At 39.1% G+C, this 13,786-nt stretch overlaps 1 protein-coding gene across 1 annotated transcript in view; it reads right to left on the bottom strand.

The window, feature by feature from the left end:
• sdk2b (sidekick cell adhesion molecule 2b) overlaps nt 1–13,786 on the bottom strand; it is a 543,702-nt gene that overhangs the window by 48,180 nt on the left and 481,736 nt on the right. The window contains exons 22-29 of the mRNA XM_047377275.1: nt 10,717–10,838; nt 10,353–10,462; nt 8,592–8,742; nt 5,761–5,998; nt 5,070–5,185; nt 4,700–4,889; nt 2,903–3,001; nt 2,230–2,424 (exon numbers count right to left, since the gene is read on the bottom strand). Of these exons, the coding sequence (XP_047233231.1) occupies nt 2,230–2,424; nt 2,903–3,001; nt 4,700–4,889; nt 5,070–5,185; nt 5,761–5,998; nt 8,592–8,742; nt 10,353–10,462; nt 10,717–10,838 (1,221 nt within the window). The remainder of the gene's footprint in view (nt 1–2,229; nt 2,425–2,902; nt 3,002–4,699; nt 4,890–5,069; nt 5,186–5,760; nt 5,999–8,591; nt 8,743–10,352; nt 10,463–10,716; nt 10,839–13,786) is intronic.

Genomic DNA, 13,786 nt, shown 5'->3' with positions numbered 1-13,786 from the left:
AATTGTTGCATCAGTGCAGCGTAGCATGGAGGTATTTAGCCTGTGGCTCTGCTGAGGTGTTAAGGAAGGCCAGGTTGCTTTGATAGGGGCCCTTTAGCTTTTTGGCATTCTTAGTTCTGGTGCTTTTCATCTCCCTTCTATCAATACTCCATAGATCTGACAGGGGTCTGTGATGGTGTGCAGTGTATGTGTGTGTGTGTTTCTTTCCACCTCTCTGCTCCAGAGCGTTTCCTAGCAGGTGTTGCTGATCAGGGCCTAATCACTGGCATTCTTAAGGAGCTGAGACCAGGAGGGAGACGTCAGCCCATTGCTACATTTTTGTGGTACTGACTGTGATGTGGAGTTCTTGTGCATACATTTTGCTGAACCTAATCGGAATTTTCTCTTGTCTTTTTCCCCAGACCTTGCCTGATGGGTTTTTAAGGCTCCTAGTCCTGTGATCTGTTTTCTGAGCGAGCTTCAAGGTTTCATTCCTCATCTCCCACTGTGAGTCTCCCTGCCTTCTCAGCTTCTGGCCCTGGCTTGGGTGAAGTTTTTTTGGAGAACCTTACTTCTGTTGTCACCTGCCTGTCCACCCTCCTATGAGGGAACGCTTAAACTGAGTCATCACTTGAGAGCTAAAGGAAAGAAAGGAAACTGCCGCCTACCACACTCATCCTGCCAACCCCCATCTCAGAATAAAGACTTACCTCCCCAGCTAAACCACAACCTGTAAGTTCCTGAACAAACTCTTCTACTAGAAAACACCTTGAAATTATCCTGGGATATTCATAACCTTGTCACCTTCCCTTCCAGAGAAGAACCAGTCTCCTGTTGTCATTGCCTGGGTCCCTGTCTCGCCTTGTTCCTTTTCCTTCACAAAATAAATCTGTTAAAACGCTGTCCTGAATCTGTGGTTGTGTTCTCCTCAGAGTTTAAAGAAATGCTACTTTATGACAAGATCCTTTATGAAGTTTAGGTCAGGCAAGTTTGTTGATCAGTCAAGTGGTATCAAGTGAGTCAGTAATGCCATGGTCATTAAAGCAGGCACTGATATTTTGAGTGGGCAGGTGCCAAGTCATGCTAATAAAAGGAATCAGCATCTCCACCATAAAGCTTTTCACCAGAAGAAAGCATGGGGTGCTCTAAAATTTCCTCGTAGATGGCTGTGCGGACTTTGGACTTGATTAAACACAGTGGACCAACACCACCAGATGACATGGCTCCAAAGTCATCACTGATTATGGAAAATTCACTTTGGACTTCAAGCAACTTGGGTTTTGTGCCTCTCCACTCTTCCTACAGCCTTGGGAACCTTGATTTAAAAATTCAATGTAAAATTTACTTTCATTTGAGAAGTGGGTTTTGACTATTGGGCAACTGGTTCAGGAGTGCTTAAAACAAGCGATGTGTTCTGGATATATCTATTTGTGGTGGGTCTTGCAGCTTGTGCTCTAGCTGTAGAGCATGTTAATAATTGGCTGGACAACTCTCAGGTCAGCAGTCTTCCCAATGATCATGTAGGCCATAACATTTAGAAAAAATAAAAATGTGTTTGTATTAATAATTTCATTAAAATGTTTCTGAATTTTAAGTTCTCACTATCTGTAATTCATAATTATCAAAATTATCTGAAAAAAATCACAATTAGTCTGCATAATATTTAAATTTTAATGTTCAGTAATGTTACTGAAATACATTTACTTTTGATATTTTATATACTGAAACACACCAGTAGATAGGAAGTACTAGGTGATTGGTTGACAAAAGTCACATTACATTTAACTTTATGAATTAACTTTGGTTTTTTTTACCTGTGAGCCACAAATAAACCTTCGTCTATGCTAGGAATGGGATGGATGTGAGAAGTAAATGTTTGATTTCCAAAATGGTTTTGGAGATGTAATTGTTGTGACAGAAATTGCAGAGTAAACAATTCTCTACATGCCTTCAAGGAAAGAGATGGAATGATGCAGTATCAGAGTACATCTAATAAATACCTACAGGGCACAGACACTTTTAGTAAACACATTTGCTCAATGGATTGCTGACTGGAAATTAATGACTAGAAATGCAAGGACGGGTTAGTTCAGCTTTCAACAAGTTGAGACGCTCATCTGTGGCTGCTCTGTAAGCACAACTGTTTCATTGTATCACATTTATCACAAATTAAGCTGTTATTATTTGAAAAATTGGTCTCAATCATTATAATTTAATCTATATTGAACCCAGCCCGTAGTGCATTGTTACCTCTTTTCTCTGTGGTGACAACTAGGGCCTCGGCCGCATCACCCCAGCCCTTCCTGGTCTGTGCTGTGATGCGAAACACGTAGACAGATTCTGGTTTAAGGTTGGTCACGGTGTACTGGCGAGTGCTGGGGTTCAAGACGTCCACTGTGGCTGCGTTGCTGTTTGTGGAGTTCAGGTGGTAAGTGATCTGATAGGCTAGAGAGGGAAAAGGGCCAGTGAGGCTAAAATAAATATTAGTTATTTCATTTTTCTGTTTTCCCTTAAAATAAGAACAAACAAAGTTGTTGTCCCAGCTGACATGATTCCATTAGCATCAGTTCTTGCCTGCTGCTTTGTTTTGTATGACCCACTGCGGAGTTAAAACTGAATTACCCACAAATCAAAGTTACACAAGAAAATCCTCAATAACTTTACAAGGTAGGTCAACTCCCTTTCCAGCAATGTTGAAATATCATAAAATTTAATTTCCCCTGTTGAATGTTTGTCAGTTTAGTTGACAAAACCATTAGAACAATATGATGGGAGTCATTCGGAACTACATCTGTGCTCCTTTCTTTCAGGTAAATAACCTAAAGCAAGTGCAATTCTAGATTCAATTATAACTTTTAATTAAGAAAACATTTTAAGTAAAAAGCTTCTATACAAATAGGAAAAGATTTCGAGTGCAACTAACCTAGTATGATGCCGTTGGGCTGCGCAGGTGACTGCCAAATCAGTCGAACAGATGTGGTCCGCACTTCAGGAAAGAGGATACCAACTGGAGGTCCTGGTACTGCAGGTAACCAGCAGACAGAAAATGTTTTTAGTATCATTCTAAATAATACTATACAAAAGTCAAAAATGTCTTTCTTGTTATGCTTCCAAAAAGAAAGAATTTCTTATAAGCCTCTAAAGTAGTCATGATCAGTACCTTTCCAAGCTTTCTCTAAGATCCTCTCTTAATATCTGATTGTTTGTATGCAAGGATTGGCTAAAATCCAGACACTTTAATGAATCATACATTGTACATGGAACTTGTCTTTCAAGGATTCCTGCAACCAAATTACAACAGGTTTTTGATTAGTTACACCTTTTGTAACTAACAGTCAATTCGTTCCAATTTCTTCCGTTTAAGCTAGAATGCCACATGAAATTGCATACATAATACAAAATAACACAAAGTGTTATGGTCACCAACCAAGTCATTCCTAAAGATCTGTTTGCAGAAAACCTGGCATACAGTGAATGATCAAATGAAAGATGATGCCTCTCTCAGGACTTGATAAAAAATGCTGGGCGATTTTCTGTTTCTTAAAGGCATACGTTTAAATAGTGTTCTATCTGAACGTATCTGCTTCGATCTTTCAACTTTCCTAATTTTTAAGCACAATGCTGTTATGCTCAGGAACAAGGACTAGATATCATCCATCCATCCATCCATCCATTCAATCATCCATCATAGCTGACTACTCTAGCCATAAGGTGTTTATCGTGTTCATCAGAGAAACAGAATGGGGAAGAAACTGTCTGTGGCAGGTGGGTTTCACAAACTGCGCTCATAGCGCTGACCTGAAGGTAAATGTCTAACCAGTTTGTGTCCAGGATGTGTGGAGTCTGCAGAGATGTCAGCTGCCCTTTTCTTGACCCTAGACCTGTATAAGTCCTGGATAGAGGAAAGGTTAGCCCTGAGGATCCTCTCTTCAGACCTAATTGTTTGTTGCAGTCTGCACCTGTCCTGTTTTTTGGATGAGCCAAACCACACAGTGATGGATGTGTACAGGACACACTGAATAATGGCAGTGTAAAAAATGATTAGCTGCTTCAGTGGAAGGTTGTACTTCATGAGTTGCCACAGGAACTACAGTCTCTGCTGGGCCTTCACCCAAACAATGTCTATGTGTGAGGACCATCTCAACCCGGGCCGGAATTGGAACCCAGGACCTTTTTGCCTTGAGCAAGGCAACAGTGCTACCACTGTGCAACCCTAGGACTGGACAATTATGAATAATCTGATGATTTCTAAAGAAGTTCATACAACAGCTGAAAATTACCTTTAATTTAGAAAAGATTACATTTAGAAAACTGTTTATCAGGACAACCTTAAATGATTGTAAGAATGTCTGGCGGAGGCTTAGAGGCCTATACATACTCTGCAAGAATACAGATAAATATTCCCTGTCCCTGTGCAGCAATAACAAAATGACATTGTTCTGTTTTTGTTTGGGAGTTCTTGTAGCTTATTTTTGACACATAATCTTTTTTCTTATTTGGTGTCTGACAGCTATTATATACAAATGCCGCAGTAGTAGGGGTCTACGAAGACTTCCCAGAAGTTCTGTCCTTGAATGCCCTGGTCAGGAAGAACTTTGTTCTTGCCACATCAAATGTTATGTGTTGCTGTTTGTTATCTCCCAAAAGGAAACAAAACTCTAAACACAAACTACCAACCCAATTTGAATAACTGTGATGAACAATTCCAGTGATTCTGTACCATCATCCAAAGTCCTCTCCAAGATGGGAGGAGAGCTTGGCCGTCCATCTCCGATCCGAGTGAAAGCCAGCACCTGGATCTCATACAGCACGTATTTCCCCAAGCTGGTCAGCTGGACACTGTGGGAGGCATTCCCTTCCACCATCCAGAAACGGACAGCATTGTCAGAATCCTTCTCCTTATACATCACCTGATCCAGGGAAGGAAATCAGCAAAACATTTGCAAATTAGCAAAGACAAACTGCCACTGGGCTGCTTTGCCAACCTGCTCAGAAAAGATGACACTTCGGCAAACTAATTAGAGGTCTCTGGCCTTTCACCAAATAAATAATTGGAGAGGAGCTGTAAAACATAAAAAGCAGAAACAGACCTTATAGCCAAGAATGAGACCGTTCCTATCAGGCTCAGGAACTTCAAACCAACGCACAAGAATGCTGCTGGAGGTGGTGGCGAAGGCGGACACGTTGGTGGGTCCACATGAAGGCACTGAAAAATGAAAAATGCAGATGGTTAACACCTAAGCAAACTTTCTGTAGTACTACAGAAGAAAATACATTTAAGTGTTTACATTCCCTTCTTGGAGCCTCTTTAGCTATCTTGGCACTGCAGACAAAATGGCTGATTTCAGAGAATTACTTGTTAGCAAGTTTGGAAAAAAGCTCAGAGAAATTCTATATTTAAATGCACCTGTTCCCCATTTCCTCACATTCACTCTATTCTGATATAACCAGCATCAGCTAAGTGATATAAGAGCAGAAGTGAGAAGGGAAAAGGCATTGTCTGAGCCTAAATAGAGGTGTGGTATAAAAGGAGGAGCATCTGAGTGTGTCTGCTAATGAACTGAACATATGGCCCAGTGTGAACAACCGCTTTATACCTCTAATTTGACTACTAATGAAGATAAACTGCACAGATGCTGAAAATGCTGTTATACAGTTATAAAGGTGATATTTTTTCTAGCAAAGTTAGAGCGAACAGGACATCTTTCTTTCTACATAGTCTATTGTGATGCCTTGTTTACACACCTTTTTCTTTCTTTGACAGATGGCAAACTTACTCACCAGATTCCCTCGTCCTGCCTCTGACCGGCTGGCTCCACGGTCCCATCCCGATGCCATTGACAGCCTGGACCCTGACCTCATACTCTGTCCACTCCTCCAGGTCTTCGATGGTAAATTCCCTCTCCAGACGGTCGGTGATGATGTGGGTCAGCCCGCGGCCCTGTGAGCCAACGCGGTAGTACTGAACCCTGTATCCCACCTGCTCTGCATTCCCGTTGTATTCCCATTCTGGCAGAGGCTGCATTCCATAAAAATGAAAAAATTTATAAAATTCCTGGAAGGACAGCATTTTCAAGATAGCTTTTTTCATTTAAGGGTTTGCACATAAAAGGAAAGGTCCTACAGCGCCTACCACACCAACTGGCAATCCTGATCAAATTTTTGTTTTTAAATAAATAATTATTTTATTGCAGTAGACTAATCTCAAACCTCAGATTTTTAATTAAATCCAACCTTTCATTTGAGGATAAGTATTCAGAGAGCAAAAAAGTACCTATTTTGACTACATTTAGTCTTTTCCCATAGCATGTCACCAGGTTAGAGCTATGTTTTAGTCCAAAATTTCCTCCGATTCATGATGCTCATTATGCCACACGCTTTAAAAACATTTCCTAGTAGAAATCCTGAACATTTTGGATTTATTTGGGTTGACCCCTCTTAATCTGACAGCCCTAAATAAAATGTCAGTGCAACCAACTGCCTTCAGGAGTCACATTATTACAAAATAGATTCTTTTTGTGTGTCATTGACTGTCATAAATCCAGCTGTTATTTAAAGGACTCAGAGGTTTGTTGGAGAACATTAGTGGAGAACATTAGTGAGGTGATGATTGGAGTCTGCAAGTGTGTCAGGGGAACAGACCTGACCCGACCCAGTCGCAGTTAAACAATTTTTTGAGGACCCAGTGAGGTAGTGTAAACAGTTCAATGACCCAACTGCAAACGCTTATTGCCGTTGCTGATAAAAGAAAAGAGAGACTGTGACATGATATCAGCTGGGAGCTGACTTTTTTTTTTACTTTTTTTGTAGCTATACATTATGAGCATAAGGGCAAAACATTACTGGGTATCATACAAACTATAACCTAACTAATAACAATTAGGTAGTGATTACAAAAACAAACTAAAAAACAGACATAGTCAGAAGTTTAAGACTAAAATGCAATACATAATGAAGGACCTTATAGAAATATAACAAACAATTCACATATTGCACATCAAGGTAATGGGACTGAATTTAACAAATTGAGATGTCTTAATGAAATATTTTCTACATAGAATACACCTATTTATCATACAATGTTAATCTTATTTTGTGCAATCCTGCCCAAACATGCTATTATTGTTTAAGATATAAAAAAGAAAATGTTTAGATTATAGCCAACATTGACAGTCCTTCCATCAATGACCTGTGACCTCAAATACATGTTCCAAACTGTCACCATGAGTATAACAAAGCATAGAGTCAACGCTATCCAAATCATCTTCACCTGTGGATTAAACGCAACATATTTTAAATTGAGTCTTGTTCATTTTATGGGGGAGTGGAACAAGAGGATAACCTATCCGAATTCTGAGAATATCTTCTATTACCGCCACCTACTGGATGTTTGTTCCTCCAGAATGTTGCTCTCGTGAGAGTTTCCGCACGAGTTTGATGCACTCAGTTGGTTTTAGTTGGTCTGAAAAATCCTGTGGTCTGTGATTCAGCATCAGGCGAAGTTTTTTAGTGTGAGATCCAGTCTTATTAGCCGGGGACACAGAAATCTGTCTGTAAGTGTGAACACCTGTGTTTTCAAAATCTGTCACAACTGTAAACGTCATGCATTGTGTCCCCAGCTTTAGTTGTAAAATGGTAGAGAAAAATAAAAATAAAAAAATAAATAAAAATAAACGAAGCATCAGCCCTATCGTTTCTATCGATATCCCATCCATTAAAATTAATCCAGTGGTCTAGCTGTTATTTATGTGCAACCCCTAATATAATACACTGATCTCAATAGCTCATAAAAAAAGCTTTTGCAAATTATTAAAAATTCCCTGCCGGCAATAACAATATATGGGACAGATGAAGTAGTGGTCTAAGACATCCTCCTTTTTTGCTGAAGAGTTTGTACCTCTGTAATGTTAATTTGTTTTTGCTGTGTCTCCAATAATAAGTCAAGAGTTTACAGCTTGATTTAGTTCAAAAACACACCCTTGGATGATGTTTTTACGACTGATGAGGTTTGCAGGCTGCCAGCAGGCAGCTCTTTGAGATTGGTTAAACATCTTAACACCTGTAGCCCACACCTGCAATACTATGAAGAGTTTTCTAATGCATTTTATCAGATTTCCACCAAGTGAAAGAGATTCAGTACTGTTAAACACTTAAAAGCTCATTCAGATCTTATTCGTATTGCCTTCCTTTCTATTGCTGTACACTGTCCGACTGAAGAAATCACAATAAAATGCAGCGATTTCTCTGCAATAAGCTGGATAGAATTAACCTTAAGGTTAAGAAATGTAGGGCTAAAATTAATCAGTTATTTCTAATACTGATTTATATTTATTTACAGAATAAATATGAACAGATAATTTATAAATTTGAATGGGGGAGCAGCTACTCCACATACTCCATTGTTCAGGAGTCCTTGTTAAGGGGGCCAATTATTGTGGCACAGGTTGTTTTGTTAAAAACATTTATTTGTCTACTGAGGGAGTTTTTCCTTCACTGACTAAATGCACTTTTCTAAAATGATTGTTTCTGTAATGAAAGAAAAATATGTTAAGACTTGTTTAAACACATCTTCACCAGGGGTACCATATAATGTGTTGTCCTTTGTCACTTACCATCCATCGCAACCAGAGGCTGGTCTCACTAGCTGTGCGCAGGGTGACATTGGCGGGGGCCATGTCAGGAGGAGCTGGAAGAGTCTGAATCTTTCTGGATGGCTGGCTGGAAGGACTGTTGCCCACTATGTTCACCTGGTGCATCCGGAATCTAACATTTGAAAAGAGCACTTGATTATCATGCAACTTCTGAAAAATGCCTGAACAAGCATTGCTATACAGCTCACATGCTTTAACATGAGGGCTGGGGCTTCTAAACAGAGATCAAAGCCCTGAATATAAACACAAAATAAATATGCTGAGAGAAGGCTTATTTGTGTTAATGCCTGAATATGCAACATAATAAAGTGTTGTGTTCATGGTGAAATGTAAACTGGCAGCACAGATATTAGAATGGGAAAAACTACAGTGGTTATTGGTCTTCAGGGACTGGCTCATTCAATTTGCTATATTGAATGTGATCAGGGAAAACAAACAGACTGCATAAAAATAAGCACCATAAGCACAATGAAAACTAACAGAACAGATCCTGCATTCAAATTAAAGAAAAGGAAAATAAGATGATCTCCCGGCATGAGCTGAAATTAGCTGAGTTCAATGAGAATATGTACACCTTAATTAGTGATGTCACATTTTTGCATAATCTTAATATGAAGAGAGCATGTTTAAGAGCTGCTGCATTTTAAATTACTGTTGTATCTCTATGATAATGCAAACTGCTCAGATAACAATAACAACTGACCAAAAAACAGCAGCGTAGGTAGCAGGGTTCCTATACAGTCTGAAAATGTAGGGAACCGGTCTTGGGTACTTTATAGGTCCAGATACGTTTGGAAACTACCTCACTATGCGAAACTTCCATCCATCCATCCCTCCCTCCGTCCCCGGTTCAATAGTTATGTCCTAAATTCAAGATGCACTTTTTTATTAATACTCTAAAATGGCAAAAAAGGACTGAGGTCTAGACAGTTGAGGAAAATTGTGTAAATGTTGCAAAGGCATTGTTTTCAACTCTGTTATAAAGAAAAATATTCACAGAGCAAATATACAAGAAGTTAAAAACCATAGAAATCAAAACAGCAACAGGAAGATGAGAGATTTAGTAAAATAGTGGAAAGAAAAAAAAGTATTGAGTACACAGTACAGATGGACAATGACCCAACACATGCAGTTACAGGCCCCAGGGAGGTTGGCAGGTGACGAAGCATAACTTCCTGTAATTCCACAACTGGATCTTAACCAAGCTGCTGTGTTCCACTTTGAATCAAGCAAATAAAAACCCTCGCTGTGCAAGGGTGGAAAATAAGGAAACCAATTCTGAGCTAATTTTGATGTGTTCTAAATTTCTGTTAAAAGTCAGGTTTTTTTTTTTTTAAATCATTCTCCAGAAAGTATTTAAATGCAACCGCTTTTATATTTAAAATAACTAAGAAAACCTTTGGGTTATGCATGTGGACAATTGCAAATTTCAGTCAAGCTGCAAGGTGTTGACTTTAGAGCAGAGGCTTTATCAGTTAGCAGCCTCTTAGTCCCTTCAGAGTGAACACTGGCACTGATATTAAAGAAGTTTCCAATTTGGAGCAGGCTTGAGCCTTGGGTTATATGTTTGAAACTTGTTTATGAATCCAAATATTAGTATGTGTGTCCATGGTTGTCTCTCTGTCTTTGTCCCATGCCTCTTTCTCATTGACCACTGAAAATTGGCACCAGGTCAGGATTCTAGGATAGCAGAGGAAGACAAACTGAAATGTTTTGTTTTACCTGTAAAAGGTGTACGGGTTGAGACCAGGCACCTCCAAAGAGCGAGCCTCAGGTTCATTTGACACCTGATGAACCATCAACCAGTCCTCATTTTCTCCTACCGCACCAACCTATGAGCAATATAGCAGAGGAATACTGATTGATCTCTGAAAGCTTCTGAAAGTCAATCAGGTCTTCACTGCCTTGCAAAAAGTATTCTTACACTGAGGTTTGTGGCTGTTTTGTGACAAAATGTAAACAAAAAGTACAATAGGTGAAAATACTTATGCAAGGCACTGTATATCTTCAAGAAAAGATAGCCATCCAAAGTTTTATGATTCTGAGGGGTGTTTATTCTTGAGTTGTGGGTTTAAGGGTGGCTCACCTGGGCTTCTACCAGCCAACGGGAAATGGAAGTTTTGCCGTCATAGCCAGGTTTGAACTGCAAGTTGACAGAGCGGGGGCCAATGTTGGTTATTGCGATGTTGGTGGGTGGGCCAGGAAGCTCTGTGAGGAAGCAAATAAAACACAGACAAACACAATCTTAATACATTGTCTTTTAACCTTTTTCACATAGGGTGGTTGCTGCTTTACAAAAATCCATCAAGCATAGTGCCCTCTTGTGGCAGTACAAATACTGCACACAAATGGATTTGTCAGCCATTAATCTTCCTTTTAATCATTTTAAACTTCCCAGATTCAACTAAGACATTATAGGCAGATTAGATTTGGAAAAGTGTCTTACACGCAGCACACAGACAGATACAAAGCCATGAATGCCAATTACACAGCAGCTACATGAAGATTGGATTCAGTCTGATATCCTGCTTGTTCACACTTGAGCTAAATGAACAATAAGAATGGATTATTGATGTGTAATCCAGGAAGGCTAAACAAATCTGGAAAATTTATTTTGTGTGCATCTACCTCAGTTCGTTTTTGTTTTTGTGTCTCTAGGCAGGTTTGTGTAAAACTTAAACTCTTTTCTCCTACTTTGATCCCTCATGGATTTCCTCAAGACAAATAAAACATTTATAATGCCATATTGAAATTCCAAAGCACAATATAGCTTGCCTGATTCCTAGAGGAAGACATTAATGTCAAACGATGGCATAAAGAAGTATCCTAATAATGACAAGATATAATCACTCCCGCTGGCACACTTTGCAATTTTCTTCCAAGAGTGCTCAAATGCGAGTATATTTCGTCCTAATGAAATGCAGATTATATGTCTTGTAGTAAAATCACCACCAAGAAAATTATTTGCATGACGAATTATCGAGCCTGTTTTTAGCTCAATCGTTATGGTACAGTTGCAGGCACATAGGCGTTTTCTTTATGCACATACAGTGGGGATAATTGCCATTCTGGGGGACTATAACTGCTCTCAATATTACCGTACCAGCCTATCATTTCCCAGATTTCACAGTTGTACGGTGTCTGAATTCAGCTCCAGTAATTGCTGTTGGCATTGTGTTCCTGTTTCAAGAGTTTGCAAATATGAAATCATTAAAGTCGGAAAATGCCCCTAATGGTCCAATGGGAGCTAATATTTTCTGCATGTGTGCCAGATGTGCGTGCATGGGTTTGTATATATACATTAATTTATACTTCTTTTGATTCTTATTTTTTGGTTCTGACACAAATGGGGTGAGAGGAATCAGATTTTGCTCTGTCTAGTGCCAGGCAGAATGGAGCTCTTTCACCTGGCTCAGTTTGAGGCAGTAAATCTGCAACAAAAGGGAGCCTCAGGGAATCTTTCCAAGCAGTTCATTGATTAAAATGAACAAACCTACAATTCTGGCCTGTGGATTAGTTGAGCTAGGTCAGGATTTATGATTGGGATTTTGATGGCAAGAACAAACTGCTCAGGAACAGAGAAATGTCCATAAAGTGAATTTAACATTGCTTACAGTTTTAATTTGCATTGGGATATTTTTCCACCAACAGATTGTATTTATGAGTGCCAAATAAGTCCATCCATCCATTTTCTATAACCGCTTCTTCCATAGTGGGTCGCGGGGGAGCTGGGGCTTATCTCCAGCAGTCCATCGCAGGGCGCCAAATAACTCATGTCCTCGTTTTTATAACAAGTCATGTCAGCATGGGTACACTTTAGAAGCCTGTAAATGCAACTGTTTAATCTCCTCTGAAGGGCTCTCTCCAAATATTGAAAATTTAAGGCTGATGAAAACTGGATCACTGGAGTCTGTTTTACAAACCAGCAATGAGAGGACACTTTAAAGGCAAGTCAGTGAAATGTGCCATAAAGTTACTGCGGCATCACCGCTGTATTAAACCATAAACATAAGAGAAATGAAAATTCTATTTGAATAATGCTATCCAGTAACCAAGTGAATACTTAAAGTAAATAATTGTATGCTGATGGAAACAGATGATAGAGTGATACAAAGCTATGAGTTGGTTGTTGCTGGAGCGAACCCAACTTTACTGTAAGAGCTTCTATTTCAACCTATTCAGACAAGATACATAGAAAAAGTAGACAATTGCTGCTACAATAGGAGTTAAGAGGCAGAGTGGTAACCAGCTGTTTGGTTGGACAGACCAACTAGGCTGCGCAGTTTGACATGTGCAGCTCAACAGACATCGCAGCTCTGACGTCAGCTGGGATTATAAAACAGGATCCTTCATAGGACAGTGATTCCTAACATAGCAGCAAATCTACAACACGGTGGCAAAAAATTATCAAATTGTTGCAATGGTCCAGTATAAGTTCAAACTTAAATCAAATGCTGTGGTGAGTTTTAAAAAAAGTGCAAAAGTGAATTAAATTCTAATTCAAAAATACTTCAATCACCCCAAAGTGAAATTAAATGTTGTTTTAGCTCATATTATACAGGTTTCTTCAAAGAGCCATTGTAGATGCTGATGGCTGCGGGCAGAAAGGATCTTCTGTAGCAGCAGATCTGAAGACGCCTCAGGCTGAAGACACTGTTGTTGTACGACAGTCTGTATATAATGTCTACATATCTCAGCAATGTAATAAAAGAATGAGCCAAAATGTTTCCATGACAATGTCCGACTGCTAAAGTCAGACAGAAAATGCTACTAAAGGTAGTTTTACAAACTGATAAATTATTGGTTATACATAGTTCTTCCAATGATTGTATTGACAGTTAAGGAAACTTTATTCTTTCAGTTTCCATTTTTTTAATTAGTTGGATCACAACACTGCAACCTTTTTAACAGAAAAACAAAAGCCTGTATGTTTTCAACTTTTTCTTCTTTTTTAATGCCGACGTAGTTCACTCAACTATCTCAATATGGCCCTCTGTAAACCAGTGTTGCCCATTCATGATTTACTACCACACAGCTAAATCTAAAACACAAGACAGCTCTGTTACCATAGTGAAACACGCATTCTCAGCATCATTGAGATAAAAAGAAAGGATTTAAAAAAATTATGAAGCAAAAAATAAAAGCTATAGAGGGGG

The sequence above is a fragment of the Girardinichthys multiradiatus genome, chromosome 10 (genome assembly GCF_021462225.1).
Source record: "Girardinichthys multiradiatus isolate DD_20200921_A chromosome 10, DD_fGirMul_XY1, whole genome shotgun sequence".
Lineage (NCBI taxonomy): Eukaryota > Metazoa > Chordata > Actinopteri > Cyprinodontiformes > Goodeidae > Girardinichthys > Girardinichthys multiradiatus.
Note: the sequence above shows the minus strand (reverse complement) of the source record. Positions and strands in the feature narration are given on the sequence as shown.